Here is a 16,153-nt window from a genome sequence, read left to right on the forward strand (position 1 = left end):
AAGTGTTTATAAGTGTGTGTGTGTGTGTGTGTGTGTGTGTGTGTGTGTGTGTGTGTGTGTGTGTGTGTGTGTGTGTGTGTGTGTGTGTGTGTGCCAGGCAGTAAGTCAGACAAATAAACGGTAAAACACACACACACACACACACACACAAAAAAAAAAAAACACACACACACACACACACTATACAAAACATAAAGCACAGACAGAGGAAGAAGCATGAAGGTAAAAAAAAAAAATATAAGAGAAAGGCGAGAAGAAAGACACCTCATTACTATCCAGGTGTTAATTAAGGAACGAGCCTCGTCCCACATCTGACCTGAGGCTTCCACTACTTACTGGAGCTACTTCATGTTTTAAGCCTCACCTTTTTTCCCATCATCCCATGTAGTAATTAATGCAGTGGTGTCTCTCTCTCTCTCTCTCTCTCTCTCTCTCTCTCTCTCTCTCTCTCTCTCTCTCTCTCTCTCTCTCTCTCTCTCTCTCTCTCTCTCTCTCTCTCTGATTTTCACCTCTTATAGGTTTTCTAATCATCCACTTTCATCCTAACGCTGATTGAGAGGAGAAAAAAAGTAGACTAATTTACTCATTTATTTCAAGAACGTGTTTATTTACGATCAAGCGAGCAAGCAAGATAGAGATAGATAGATACATATGAGAGAGAGAGAGAGAGAGAGAGAGAGAGAGAGAGAGAGAGAGAGAGAGAGAGAGAGAGAGAGAGAGAGAGAGAGAGAGAGAGAGAGAGAGAGAGAGAGAGGTCAATCGGAGCAATCACACTTTTATCGCCTTTCTTTGCCTTCCTTTCGTCCTCCAGCGTTGCACAAATTTAGGTTCGCGGTGCGGCGTCCGATACACTAATGGGAAAAGTTGGTAATTGAATTAGAAATCATCACCTGGGCTGCGGTTCTGAATCGAAGTATTTGGCTGACTCTTTTATTTATATGTAGCCGTGCCTGGACTCAAGGCTAAATAATTCAAACACTGCTGTAGATTATTCACCTTAGGGAGAATACGAATAATTACTCAAATTGTCCTGCACTCATTTCCTCTCTAAGTCTTATAAATCTACCATAAAAACACCGATTTGATGGAGACTCAGCAGGGACTCAGTGATGACTCAAACACCCCCACTGTCGTTGTAGCATGCATCAGGGAATTAAAAAAAAAAAAAAAAAAACTAGAAACGCATTGAACCAAGAGAAGAAAATAATAGTATGTGGTATTCATGGGAGTTATTAGCTGGAAAATGTTTTGTGATCACAACCAAGGGAGCACAGAGAAAGGGAGCAATTTTCTCACTTTTAGTTATTTCTTTCAGTTTCTTTCCTATGATTTCCCTTCCTTTCCCTTCAAGTCCCCTCTCTCTCTCTCTTTTCCTTTTTCCAGTGGTTTTCGTATTCTTTTGGGGAAGGTATTAAAATATTCATTAAAACTCCAAGTTCCCCGGAGGAAATAATCCGGAGAATTTAAGAGAGAGGTGTGAGGATTCCACGGCCGCAAATCTCAGGCGTCCCCCCCCAACGCTGTTAATAATGTAAATATGATAGAGGTCACGATTCAGAGGACGAGGCAGACGGGAGGAAGGGAGGAGAAGCGGAAGGAAAGGTTGTGAAATGGGGAGAATGATGAGCTTGGAGAGGTGAAAAGATGATGAGGAAAGAGGGACGAAAGGATAAGAAAGAAAGGTATAAAAAGAAAATGAAAACAGTAAGAAAACGTGGGTAGGGAGGGATATGGAGAGCTGGGGTGTTATTATTAAGAAAGACGAGTGTTCGAATTGTGTTCTGGCTTGCTAAATGATCCTACGCAATTCTATGAGGAACACATCGAAGGAGTAACATATTGTCTGGTAGGATTGTATGAGGACTTGTTTGGGGATCTTGTGAAGTCACCTGAGAACATATGGAAGGAATAATATAAAGACTTGCAGGATTATGTGAGGACTTAATTGGGGATCCTGTGAAGTTTCCTAGGAACACGAGAAGGAATAACATGTACTGTAATCTTGTCTTGCTTGGGGATCATGCAAATGCCTCTGAGGGACACATGAAAAGAATAACATGTAGTCTTGTAGGATTGTATTAGGATTTTATTAGGAATCCTGTGAAGTCTCCTAGGAATACAATCATGAAGACTGTCTGATTTGGGGATCCTGCAAATTTCTCTGAGGGACACATCGAAGGAATAACCTGTAGTCTCCTCCTCGCCCGCCGTGGCAGTCTCCGGGGTGTCCAGCAGCCAGCCGGAGCCGGAAGAGGTGGAGGGCGGCGCTGTGTCTCCGCTCCTGGGCGTGTTCCTGGGCGTAGTGGGGGCGCTGCTGCTCCTCGCCGCCGCCGCCATCTTCATCACACGGCGACACTGCTCCCGCAACCCTGGCAGGACTCCAGACTTAGTGGCGGGACAAGGTGAGTCCAGGTGGTGAGGTGAGTCCAGGTGGTGTGGTGAAGTGAGTCCAGGTGGTGTTGTGAGGTGAGTCCAGGTGGTGTTTAGAGGTGAGTCCAGGTGGTCTTTAGAGGTGAATCCAGGTGGTGTGGTGAGGTGAGTCCAGGTGGTGTGGTGAGGTGAGTCCAGAAAGTGAGGCGAGGTAGTGAGATAAGGTTAGATGTGGATGTGAGTTTAAGTTTAGGTTTGATAGTAAATAAGACCAGGTGTGGTTGTGAGGCAAGTCAAGGTGTGACAGTGAGGAAGTTTCAGGTGTGGTAGAGAAGGTAATATTCCCTCTCGTGTGTGGTCGAAGCCGCTACGCCTGCGTGGTGCAGAGCGGCGTGGCGTGGCGGCGTTTCTAGAAAACCTTCATCCCTCATCACCATCACAGCTAATAATATTGAAGGTAATTGAAGCCTCGTCATCATCAAAAATCAACATGGTCACTAAAAAATCTTGAAACACTTGCATATTTTTCGTCACATCGGGATACGGCACGCCGCCTGATGAGAAGATCAAAGCCTGCGCCACACGTGCGGGAGGGAGCGAGGGAAGGGGGTGTTGAAAGGAGTAAGACCACTGCAGGTGCCATTAAAGGTAGTTTAATCAAACCTGCTACCTCGCTTGGAAAATACTGGCATTTAATCTAAAACCCAGCGAGTCATTAATGTCAGGTTGGAGATGTGCGCCTTTCCCTCTGCACTGAGTGTTGTCCCCTTTGGCGTCACAGAGCTGGAGGTGAAGGGCGGCGCGGGCGAGGCCACCGCGACCAAGGGAGAGGTGGTGGAGAACCCGGACCTGACGGAGGCAGACCCTTTCCTGGTGAGTGGCGTGTGGCGGGCTGGTGATGGAGTGGTGAGTGTTCCATCCCTGGTGAGTGACGTGTGGTGGGCAGGTGAGAAAGTGGTGAGTGATCCATCCCTGGTGTGTGGCCTGAAGCTGGCTGTTGAATGAGTGGTGAGTGATCCTTTCCTGGTGAATGGATGATCAGGGAGTGGCGTTTGGGTGATAATATGACCCTTTCCTGATGAATGGCTGGTGTGTGACTGGTGATGTGGCTCATTCCATCCCCTGAGTGGCCCGTGCTGCAGGGTCTCTCTCACTGTTGGTGTGCTCCTCTTCTTCAGAGAGAAAGGGCAGCTCAGACTCACGTATATACCATATAATCTTTGTGCCTTCCCTGTCATCACCATGGAGTGTTTCTAGTCATCACTAAATCTAAGACAGACGAGTGTTACGTTACATAGTGTGTGTGTGTGTGTGTGTGTGTGTGTGTGTGTGTGTGTGTGTGTGTGTGTGTGTGTGTGTGTGTGTGTGTGTGTGTGTGTGTGTGTGTGTGTGTGTGTGTGTGTGTGTGTGTGTGTGTGTGTGTGTGTGTGTGTGTGTGTGTGTGTGTGTGTGTGTGGAATGCATACGCAAATACACACGGGCACACGCGCAAACGAGTAATAGACTTTTCATAAAGGAAAAAAAACTTCTTAAACCACCTAATTTACGTCTACGGACATACCATATAAATTATTTCAGTTTAAATCAAAATTAAGAAAACATTCCGCCTGACAACGTTTAATACATTACGTAGTGATTTAGTTGTCAACTAATCAAATTGAAATCTTCAATATGCAAACATAAAAATGACTCATTGCACTGTTGAGAACAAGTATTATTACTAAAGATTTATCGCCATCTGCATCATATATTTGAGCGGCGAAGCCCTGCCTGCGAGATATATTGACTATAAACAGAAAACAGGGCTTTAAATTAAGATTGCAGATAACTCTATATAATTAGTTAGTTGTAGTAAAAAAAAAAAATAAATAAATAAATAAATGAAAATATTACTGCGAAGCAAACCCTAAGAAACTACAAATCTAATTATATGAACAATAATATCATGAATATTTACATGTGCCCATTAGACATGGGCACGGCTGGCAGCCGCACGCCTCCCCTGCCCCAAGCGTCTCACGGCAGTGCGACTCCGACTGGTGCCCTGAGAGCTGCTTGCCGTTACGAGGCACATGAACACAGGATGATGCTTACGTGCTGGCGTACACATATGGGCTGATAGATAGACAGGCAGACAGACAAGAGTTTTTAGAGATTTGCATGAATTTAGGTAAAGTGAGCGAGGTACCTCTAGAATACAAGTTGATACGATACATCTGAGTGCATATTCGCAACCTGAAAAATATATATACGTATAGCTGTCAACCTCCTCTCGTCTTCACCACATTTCCTTACTTTCCTCCCTGTCCTCTCTCTCTCTCTCTCTCTCTCTCTCTCTCTCTCTCTCTCTCTCTCTCTCTCTCTCTCTCTCTCTCTCTCTCTCTCTCTCACACCTCCCTGAAATGACCAGACTCGAGTCTTTCACGTCACCACTGTGCAGCTCAGTATAATACTCTGAAGTGTGCTAGCCGCGCACTGAGAGGCACTCGGCAGACACTCATATGATGCCGGACGAGTCTTCACAAAACTCAATGTCCGTCTGTCATTGCTTCTCTCTTTTACGACAAGAGCACGTAACCAGACTGAACATTAAATGAGTCGGAGTGAGGTGAAGTCACGGCAGAAATTCTATTTTGTTGATTATAAGACAAATTGTGTGTGTGTGTGTGTGTGTGTGTGTGTGTGTGTGTGTGTGTGTGTGTGTGTGTGTGTGTGTGTGTGTGTGTGTGTGTGTGTGTGTGTGTGTGTGTGTGTGTGTGTGTGTGTGTGTGTGTGTGTGTGTGCTTGCTGACTTTCCCTCTCCGCAGGCCACGTCTGAGGGCAGCACAGGAACGGCCTCCACCCCGGCCAGCGCTGGGGCAGGGGCGGCTGTGTTCACTATCCCCGCGCACATTCCTCCCCCGCCCCAGTACTGCTCAGCTTCCTGTAACGACTTATCGCCCACCCAGCACGCTCTGCAGCACTCAGCAGGCCCCCAGCACCATGTCCCCTGCACTATGGATAGTCAGCACACGGTTTCCCGCCCCACGCCCACCACTCAGCACCCAATGCACCACTCTCAAGGGCCTCAGCAGACCCTTCAACGATCCTCTCCCTTGCAGCACTGTCTCCAGCGCTCCTCCTCTCTGGAACAGTGTGCGGGACAGACCTGCGTGATGCGCGGCTCACCCCCACTGCGGTCCCAGCAGCAGCACCACGGCACCCCGGCGGCCATTTCCATGCAACACCCCGCAGCACGCCCGCAGATCATCTACACCACGGGCACGGACGTGGCCCTGCAGGGGCCGCATCACCCGGCCGCCATCCACTACGTGCAGCCTCACGCGGGCCTGGTGGGGGACACCCAGCTGCCGGCAGGACACCACATGGGCCTGGGCCTGGTGGCCAGCCACTTAGGGGGAGGGGCGCCACCCCAGCAGAGGACCCTAGTGACCCAAGGGAGTATAGAACACCCCCAGAGCCCCCGGTAACGCACTCCAGCCCCAAGAGTAGGGCCAAGCACGTGACTTGGACAGGCGGACCCACTCACGGCGAGGAGAGTGCTGTGTAGCACGTGTAGCCTCGCACGGCGCGGCCCCGCGACCTTCGCGTGCTCTGTCTCACTTCAGGAAATCAGGTTCAATTCAATATTAGCGACTCGTGTCAGAAAGGCACGCGAGACCGAACTTATATTTTCTCTCTTCCTTCCTGCTCTCGCTGTGGAAATGGAAAACTACCACACCACCTTACTTATCATACTTATTACTACACTCATACACGTATTAGGAATACACTACACCACCATACTTATGACTACATGGGTAGACTTGGTACTACTAAAACTTAGTGTACACACACACACACACACACACACACACACACACACACACACACACACACACACACACACACACACACACATACACACACACACACACACACACAAACACACACACGTATAAACGTAGTTCATTCATTCTTTGATATTTGCACAATCAGCACTTTTAGAGAGAGAGAGAGAGAGAGAGAGAGAGAGAGAGAGAGAGAGAGAGAGAGAGAGAGAGAGAGAGAGAGAGAGAGAGAGAGAGAGAGAGAGAGAGAGAGAGAGAGAGAGAGAGAGAACATTTTGATTTATACAACACATTTTAGACTGTTAGCTGCCACACATAAGGGGCAGAACCATCATTACTATTATACATACAGACGGTGACTACATAGGACGTAAGGCAAACAAAGCAACAGTAAGGCTCCGTAGCAATACAAACGAGTTAACAAGACAATTAACAAACACACCACCAGGTATCACTAGTTCACTCCTCGCCGGGACGCACCTGTTGCTTACCTCACCACCTTAATTAACCCGACACTCCGACATCCTTTTTGTAGACTGTACATAAACTTCTTCCTCTCTCCTTACGGTCTTACACGGTTTTGTGTGGACGCCTCTTCAGTCACTATTCAGGCTTAGGAAAATGTGGAGGAAGTAGTCAGCCTCAATTATAAGGACAAAATTGTGTTCATTTGTTTTCCTTCTCTCGTCTTCCTTTCCTTTCCCTTTTTTACTTTTTTTCATCTATCTTCAGACTACAAATTTATTCTTTCAGTAATTCTCCTTTGTATCTTCAGCGTCCTTCCTCTCACTCACTTTTCTTTCTTCTTTCACCTATGACATATTAGTATAACATGAACACCATTACAAAACAAACAAGTAAGCAAGAGTCAACTGAGGAGGGGGAAAAAAAAAGTCTCTCTCTCTCTCTCTCTCTCTCTCTCTCTCTCTCTCTCTCTCTCTCTCTCTCTCTCTCTCTCTCTCTCTCTCTCTCTCTCTCTCTCTCTCTCTCTCTCTCTCTCTCTCTCTCTCTCTCTCTCTCTCTCTCTCACATTAACAGATACTTCAGCTTGAACACGACTGACAGAGGGAAGAGGAAGACAGTTAAGGGCGGAATGAAGTGTACTGAAGAGACAGGAAGAGGAATGCTGCGAGGGAGGATCTTGCAGAGGGCTCTGAGGGAAAGGAAGGGAAGGGAAGGTAAGGGCAAGGGACGAGGATGCAGTATTGATGAAAAAAGGGAGTAAGTAAAAAGTGAAAGTGTATACAACTGGAAGGGAAGAGGAGCGAAGGAGGGAGGGAGTTACTAGGGTGGTGAGTAAAAAAAGAATGTCACAAGGGGTGAAGTATTATAGAGTAAAAGAATGGTGTGCGTGTGTGTGTGTTAAATGGGGAGAACAATGAAAGGGTTGAGTTTGTGTGGTGGAAAAATGGCGAGAGATATATGTGTGTATGAGAATAAGAGGCAGAGTGAGAGGATAAAGCTGAAAAAAAAAATTGATGTGAAACCGAAAAAAATGTCTGTATAGAGAACTTACTAAAAGCTAACTGTATCACTTATAAAACAACCTAAACCCAGTTTGCATATTTTCTTAATTGAAATCAAAACGCATGTAAATAGTCAGCGCAAACCTTGACGGCATTTTTTCCATGTTATTCCTACGAGAAATATACGATAGATGATGAAAACACCGGAAATAGAAGATTCGTTGTGCATGAGAGAGAGAGAGAGAGAGAGAGAGAGAGAGAGAGAGAGAGAGAGAGAGAGAGAGAGAGAGAGAGAGAGAGAGAGAGAGAGTAGTGATCAATTACTGAAATCTTTTAGGATTTAAACTTTAATAACCAGAGCGAAGTTATATTGCAATTTTAAAATATTTTGCTCCATCAGAAACATCTACATTTCATTCTAATTTGCTGGAAATAGCAGATCTCTCCTAGTACTGTCTTTATGAGCCCATTTAATCGAAATTTCTTCCTCCTCTCTTTTTGTCTTTTTATCATGCGAATATATTGCACTGCGACTGACTGATCTCCATCGTCACCCCGGTTTTCGAAAACATGAAACAAAATCAAATTGCTCTCTGAGAATGGAAAAGGTTCAAAACACAGATTTCACATTGGTGTTACATAGAGGAAAGAATTGGAGAGAGAGAGAGAGAGAGAGAGAGAGAGAGAGAGAGAGAGAGAGAGAGAGAGAGAGAGAGAGAGAGAGAGAGAGAGAGAGAGAGAGAGAGAGAGAGAGAGAGAGAGAGAGAGAGAGAATTGGAAACAAAATTGTGCAAGGGTTTTTAAAAGTCTTGGTAGTAAAAAGCCCTCTATGTTGAAAGCCCTTCCATTACTAATACACCCTTAGGCTTCTGATACTCTCTCATCTATTCATCTGTCTATCCAACTATTCTTTTCTTTATCTATTTCTCAGTCTTTCAGTCGTTATACCTTTCCTTCTCTTCCCCTTTCTTTCTCACTTGCTTTCCATGTATCTGTTTCAAGCGTCAGCAAACGAGGGAAGACCAATGAGAAAGGAGCAAAAGAAGGGTGCAAATTTTATTATTCTAGGTGATAAGGTTTAGATGGTTTTCAGATTTGGGAGAAGGGAGAGCTTATAGGGTTAGGGTATAATACGTTGAAGGGGAGAGGATGAGGCTGAGGGAAGGGGCATTGAAGAAATACCTGGAATTCATCATAAGATGGAAGGAAGGTTGGAAAAGCAGATGACTAGTTGGTGGAGGAGAGAGGAAGCGGCGAGAGGGAAAATCAATGGGGATGATTGGTAGTGGGGAGAAAAAAAAAATAGATGGATGACAAAAGAGATTCCAAAACATGACAAAACATGAGGAGAAGGAGACATCAAAGTAAAAACAAAGATTGCCAAATTTAGTCCTTCTCTTCCTAATCTCCCCTCTCTTATAAAAACATCCATTGTGGTATGTAAAGACAGGAAGGTGCGTGGTATGCTGGGCTTGGCTAATTAACCTCCCCTTCCCACTCGGGGAATTATTTAAAAATCTAATCATGCAACTTCCCAAGAAGGAATGGGAGGTGGTGATTCTGCTGCTCCTCGTTATGCTTCACCGTGAGACGTGATTGGTTCCAGGTGCGATCCCGGTGATGATGGGATGAAGGAGCAGAAGGGGAGGCGAGGATGTGTAAGATAATGGTTAAAATAGTTTGATTCGTTGCCTGTTTGAGTGTTGTTAGTATGTTGTTATTGTTGTCATTGGTGGTGGTGGTGGTGGTGGTGGTGGTGGTAGCGGAGGGAAACTAGTTGAAAGGTTGGTGCTGGTGAGCTGAAAGTTAACTATACCTGTGTGTTCACCTTGTTTACTTTCTATTACGTGACAAGCCCACTGACACACACACACACACACACACACACACACACACACACACAAACACCATTGTAATCTAGAACAAAAGGAAATCCTGTAATGCAAACGAAAGCTGCACACACCAGACAGTTATCATTTCAGTTTGGCAGGTTGTGTGGGATAGTATTATCTGTAGGGAACGTAGTGGTGGTGGTGGTGGTGGTGGTGGTGCTTGACGGAGGAAGAACTGAGGGTATAGTAATTAAGGTAGGGAGAGGGACACCCACGTACAGCCTCACACTGACAATCTCCCCTTTCACCCTTGCTCTCCTCTGGTCATTCTGGTGAGGTGTTCGTTGGTGGTCTAGAAGTCATTATATAAAGTATTTTCCCCCTTTCGTATTCTTTCCGACATAGCAGTTATAAAAATTTACAAAAAAAAAATGTATAAAAATAATATACTAACTCGTACATAGTTCCCAATGGGTCACCTGCCATACTGTGTTGTCACTCCGCCTTCCTCCTTGCTGATGCGATGCGGCCCACCATGAAGTGTTTGTGACGCGCTACTGTGACGCGGATTTAAAAGGCGACAATCGTGCACCGTCGCACACTGACACACTCACGCACCACTGCAGAAAGCATTGGTAGAAAGGTGAAGTGTGGAAGTGGAGGCGTGTTGTGGGCGGTGGAAGCAGATATGGGCATGAGATGTGGAGGTAAAGGTGTGTTGTAAGCGGCGGAGGCAGATGTGGGCATGAGGTGTGGAGGTGGAGGCGTGTTGTGGACGGTAGAGGCAGGTGTGGGCGTGACAGCACCGCCACGTTCCTTCATCACTGGCCTCCGCACCGCCACGGGGGACCAACTACCTACCTTCCCGGCGATGTAATCATCTCCGGAGGTAAAGCTTAAATATATATATATATATATATATATCATCCGGCGGGCGTCACTTGCTGGACCAACAAAAAATAACCTGAGAGACAACACTGGAACTTGAGCAGACTGAAAACGTGCCCGTAATCCAGTCGTCAGGTGACACTATTAATAAAGCAAAACTCGCCCGTGAGAAGGTGATGCGACGTATTTTCAAAAATAGTTTCTCCGAGACACAAAAAAGGGAGTGCAAATTACCTTCGAAAATTAAGCCATAAAGTCTAAAATTTATTGACTTTTACAAGAGACTGAAGTAACAATGGCAAGGAAGTTTATGACTAAATGACACGATAAGACACGAGCGAGGGAGGCGCTGAGTGCGTGCCTGAGCGAGGCCGAGGGTTACGGAGAACGTGACTCAGGAGAGGAATGAATGAGGAAGGAAGGAGGGTGAGGCAGGCAGGTGAAGGCAGGGCCCAGGTGCTCCCCTCGCTCCCCTCACCGCCGGCTGGAATCTTGCTCACTAGCGTAAAAGTAATGTTCGTTGTTTTCAATCTCTTTGATTTGTGATATACCTGTTGTAAAAATTTGTCAGTTATTAACCATACCGCGGGAACCCAACCTGTTAGTAAGTGCACCGTAACTGTGTCTGTAGCGTAAGGTACTGTGATATATCTAAGAACAACTCAATTAACAACACTCCAAATAAAAAGAAATATATATATATTATACTATATGTATACACACACGGACAAATACCCATACACTATACATATACGTATATATACCAGTAGTGTTTAAAAAAAAAAGAGTATATCTGTACTACAACCACGAGTCGTGTTGATTTGTGCGGCGGACACCATGGCACCAAGTCTCGGGCCGCGCACCCTCGGGTATAGGAAGTGTGTGTGGCTCATTCTGATAACATGTTTTATATGGAGTCTATTTTGATATGTTAACGACCAGAACTTTGCATGTATCACCAATAAAGTTTATAATGAAGCTCAGACCACACTCTGTCCTCCTGCCTCAGTCATAGGTGTGGTGGGAGATAACGCAACATCTGAGGAGTACTGCAGTATCAAGGTCATCGCCAGTGTCTCTGCGTGTGACTCTCTCTCTCTCTCTCTCTCTCTCTCTCTCTCTCTCTCTCTCTCTCTCTCTCTCTCTCTCTCTCTCTCTCTCTCTTTTAGCCATCAGGATCGTCGTTGCGGCCCACAACAGGTACAATTTCACAGTAGTAAGAGCATCGTCTCGTCAGGAAACACTCAAAAGCATCACGTCGACCGACTCATCGCTACGACCTGCATGATTCTTCCATGACCTGCATGACTCTTCCATGACCTGCATGACTCTTCCATGACCTGCATGCATATAATGAGTAAAAGGTAATCTCTTAATCCATGTTACCTTCATATTTTTTTCGACTCTCAGTATCATAAAAGCTTCTCTCAGTCTGTCCCAGGAGCTCATAGTGAGAAACTGAATCAGTATTGCTTCGTTTGGTCAACCATGTTCGACTGGAGGCTACGGCTGCGAGAGTTGAACATCAGGAAGGTGACAAGACTCGAAATTTATCTGATGCCCAAGGATCCCAAGGAACTCCAGACTCCCTGCTCTAGTCCAGAGATATGTGGAATAGGGTGAAGGGAGGCGTCGGGCCGTCGATAGTGAAGGAGATGCACTCCCTGGAGAGGCCAAATGGATTTTCCGTGCTCTGAAATTAATGTGATAGTAGGATGGACGGGAGATCCCTCTCCGGATAGAGATAATACAAAATTAGCTGTAAGCAATAAGGTAAAGGTTAAGGCACACAGCATAGTAGCCGCGCGTTGCCTGAGCGCTCATCTCCTCATTGGCCTTTGAGTCTGTGGTGGATGGTGCAAGGCCCATCCAGAAAGCCATGTATGAAAATTCTCTCTCTCTCTCTCTCTCTCTCTCTCTCTCCTCTCTCTCTCTCTCTCTCTCTCTCTCTCTCTCTCTCTCTCTCTCTCTCTCTCTCTTTCCCATCAAGATCATCGATGTGGCCAATAATTGACACTTCACCCACAAGTAAGCAGTTTCATTTGGAGAGTAGAGATGGCGGCCCTATGTGAGTTATGAGTCTGCTGGCTACATTAATTCCTCTATTTTACTCGAGACCTTTGTTGCGAAGGTCTCGGGGATAGAATCAGAGTCCCATGGAAGAATCAAAGAGATAATGACCGAGTTCCGTGAAAGGATCTATAAAACTGCAGGATGAATACCGTGGAAAGCGGCGGAGTGTAATCATTCATCCCGTGAGACAGTCATCATAGAGGCTGAGAATACAGTGGCGGCCTTTCATCTGGAGAGCCAAGTGGCACGGCATGACATTCGCCAACCTCCCGCCTTACTTAATATGTTGATCTAATCTAGTAAGTGATGGAGGAGGAGTAAGGGATGGTGTTTTTCAGGGAGACCAAAGGGATGAAGCTCACTGATAAGCCTTGCGTCGCTGAAGGTTACCACGTGAAAACGAGGAATCCCTCAACTGTGCTGGAGGGAGTGATGGAGGAGGTGGCGGAAGTGACGATGAGAAACAAAGATAGAATGGGAAAGGCGGACGTATGTTCCTGCCCGGAGCTTGAGTGGTTGTCCTTGGTGATAGTAATGATGAATAAATGGTGCGCTTCGCGCTACAGATTCGAAGCGCAGGACGAGGATGTGTTTATCTGAAGTGAGCAGAGACAAGTTTTCAGATAGGATGGACACGTGATTAGAAAGCAAAAAGGTCGAACCCATTGTTTACTTGGAGCAGAAATCATCTTGGTAGTCGTGAATGAGTTGTTTAAATCTAAAGAGGCGTTCTGTAAGTGCTGGGATAAAGCAAGGGTTCTATGGTATGTGGTATTTTATCGAGAAGAATAACTGTAACGAGTCACAGACTTCAGACTGATTGCAAGAGCAATAGATAGAGTGTCATCAATAAATGATTCCCGCATGACAGGAATGGAGTGCATTTTCAACGCCAACATGTTTGGATCTTGGACGAGACGCTCTCCAATTATTTTCCTTTAAGGCGAAAGGGATAAGAGAATCATGAAAAAAAAAAATAGCTAAGTTTGGAAAAGAAACTATCAAAGCTAAAGCAAGAAAAGGCTTTAGTGTTTACGATACAAACTGTTATTAAACAAGGTTAGATATGTCAGGGAAAGGAGGTTCATAATTTTTCAATAATTTATTATTATTATTTTTTTTTTTTTTTTTTTTTTACAAGTAAAGGGCGGGTAACAAAGGGCGGAGGGTAATGTTTATGTTAAAAACATATTGCAATATCTTAATAATATTATGATGAAACATAACAACAGAGTGAATGTGGACTGGACGAGGCGGAGACGTTGTTCCCATTTTTGAGACATAACCATTAATGCTCATCTATCGTCTCGGCAGCGTGACCCACCCTGTAGGGAAATTCCTTGAGCCTATAGTGGCGACGAACATTAGGAAAATTTAAATAAGCATTGCTTGATAAAAAGTATTCACAACATGACTTTACTGAGTTTTTACAGTTATTCCAAATGGATCAGTGACAGACTGATTTATGAAACAGGTACAACGAAGAAAGGTAATAATAGGAAAATGAAATCTGAAACATAATTAAGGGAATGGTATAACAAACTAGTAGGATCAGTTAGAAAGAAAAAGAAAAACTACGTGAAACAAAAAGGGATTCTGAGAGTCGAGTAAGAAATATGAAAAAGGCGAAGCAAAGAGCTTCTTTCAGGTGTACCAGAATGCATCGAGGAACAGTATCGACCCTCTACACAGAGAATCAGATAATGGACAGTAGCAAGGGCATGAACATTTTGCAAGTTAGTCCGAAGTTGATTAGATATATACAGAGAGGGACGAGGAGAAATTAACGAACATTTACATAACTTGGGGAGATAACCTCAGAGAGAGAGAGAGAGAGAGAGAGAGAGAGAGAGAGAGAGAGAGAGAGAGAGAGAGAGAGAGAGAGAGAGAGAGAGAGAGAGAGGAGAGAGGGAGAGAGAGAGAGAGAGAGAGAGAGAGAGAGAGAGAGAGAGAGAGAGAGAGAGAGAGAGAGACCAAATCAACGGGAAAAAAATATATCTTTCCTGGCGTGTTGAGGGAGTGTAGGGACGTGGCGTAGTCTTAATGAAGTTGTCAAAAAATCTGTGGAAATGTGCAGTGCCAAATTCGTGGGCGCGAACTAATGTAGTTCTAAAATAAAAAAGAAAGAGAATGGAACTGAAATTTATAATTACTACTCAATTAGTGTAATATCAGTGAAAGGCAAAATGTTGAATTATATCTAACTAAAAGAATAAGTGAGGGCTTAGATACGAGGCATGATTTAATTACTGACTCCAGCATGATTTCACAGAGTGGATCGCAACTGATAAATATTTCGTCTTTTTAAAAGCGAGCGTTCGAGGCAGCAGATGACGATGATTATGACGCAATACAAGTTCAGATCTCACGGGAATAAGGTGTGGCTTAGTTGTAAGGAGCAAAGGGTTCCCATAAACAGAAATAGATAAAAACAAGATAAAGCTATGAGTGGTATTTCCCAGATTTTAGGTTCATTTCGTTTCATAATCTATATTAATGATGGATAATCGGAGATGAGTAGCGAGATTAATTAATTTACAAACGACGCCAAAATAAGACCATTAATCGGGTCAGAGCAAGACACTAACGTGCTACAAAGGGACTTAAAGAAAACGTAAGACAGGACAGAAACATTTGCACATGTAATTAATTTAAAACCAGTAGAAGTAATATTCCGCAAACAGGAAGAGAAACACATTATAAATAACTACCTTAAAGGACATGAACAGAACTTGATCAGCTCCAGGAAAAAGACTTATGAGTGATAATAACTTCAGATCTCCAGCTTAGAAGAAAATGCATGAAGGCTTATGGCAGAGCAAGCAAAGAATTTGGTCTGCTTAACAGGAGCGTGTATAAGAAAACGACACACGTGATTTTAAGATTATTCTTAGCTTAGGCAAGGCTGTACCTACATTATGACGTACATTTCTAGTTTCCTTATGACAGAGCTGATGTAGATACGCTGAGGAGTGTGCAAAGGAGGATGACTAGGATGATAAGGCGACTGATAAATGTGCCTTAATATGAATACCTCAAGCCACATTCCCTGAAGAGGCGCCTGGTGCAAGTATCTAAATGGACCACAGGCTACCACACAGACATAGATAAAATTCTATTGGTCAGACAACAAGCTAGAACTTGTACTAGTGCTTATAAATTACATAACTTCAAATCTAAATTGGAAAGAATATAAACAGCAGCGTATTCATAAACAGGGCTGTGGATGAGTAGAGCAAATATAACAAGGTGGTGCTGAGTGAACAGGCATTAAACAGTTTCAAGAGGAGGATGAATGAGTGCATGGATGATGATGGCAGATGGTTTAAAGTTATCAAAATCTCCCCTTGTGTAGATCAACTAGCTTTTACCAGTCTTAACTTTTTCAATGCAATATGCAACAATTCGCAACACTAAAAAGAATACATGCGATCTTTATAAGTATCTACAAGAAATAAAGGGGGATAAAAATAATAGATTTTGCAATTAATGGACAGTGCAATGTTTGGAGGTGACTTTAGGACAAGAAAAGACGTCTCACAGTGGTTAGTAATGAAGAAAAGATGTATCAAAAAGCGGTGAAAGGGTTAATGAAGGCACGTGATCACAGCAGACTCGATAAAACTAAGATGTTGTGCCTCGAAAGCCCCTGAGTAATCAAGAGAGGATAGTCCATCGCTGCCCACGACTCTCC

The 16,153-nt window shown here is 44.4% G+C and overlaps 1 protein-coding gene and 1 long non-coding RNA gene across 6 annotated transcripts in view; one reads left to right on the plus strand and one right to left on the minus strand.

Annotated features, from left to right (window-relative positions):
- The window catches only part of LOC135104183 (hemicentin-2-like), a 62,735-nt gene extending 54,312 nt beyond the window's left edge, over positions 1 to 8,423 (plus strand). The window contains exons 3-5 of one of the 4 annotated variants that reach the window (XM_064011286.1): positions 2,193 to 2,402; positions 3,152 to 3,243; positions 5,178 to 8,423. In XM_064011286.1, coding sequence (XP_063867356.1) covers positions 2,193 to 2,402; positions 3,152 to 3,243; positions 5,178 to 5,840 — 965 coding nt within the window. In that variant the 3' untranslated portion in view covers positions 5,841 to 8,423. Of the gene's footprint in view, positions 1 to 2,192; positions 2,403 to 3,151; positions 3,244 to 5,177 lie in introns of those variants that run through there. The other 3 variants (XM_064011287.1, XM_064011284.1, XM_064011283.1) reach the window with 3 other exon arrangements.
- Positions 8,424 to 13,610: 5,187 nt separating this feature from the next.
- The window catches only part of LOC135103979 (uncharacterized), a 171,505-nt gene continuing 168,962 nt past the window's right edge, over positions 13,611 to 16,153 (minus strand). For both annotated transcript variants that reach the window (XR_010270253.1, XR_010270254.1), the window contains exon 5: positions 13,611 to 13,784. This is a non-coding gene — a long non-coding RNA (uncharacterized LOC135103979). The remainder of the gene's footprint in view (positions 13,785 to 16,153) is intronic.

The sequence above is a fragment of the Scylla paramamosain genome, chromosome 10, assembly GCF_035594125.1.
Source record: "Scylla paramamosain isolate STU-SP2022 chromosome 10, ASM3559412v1, whole genome shotgun sequence".
Classification (NCBI taxonomy): domain Eukaryota; kingdom Metazoa; phylum Arthropoda; class Malacostraca; order Decapoda; family Portunidae; genus Scylla; species Scylla paramamosain.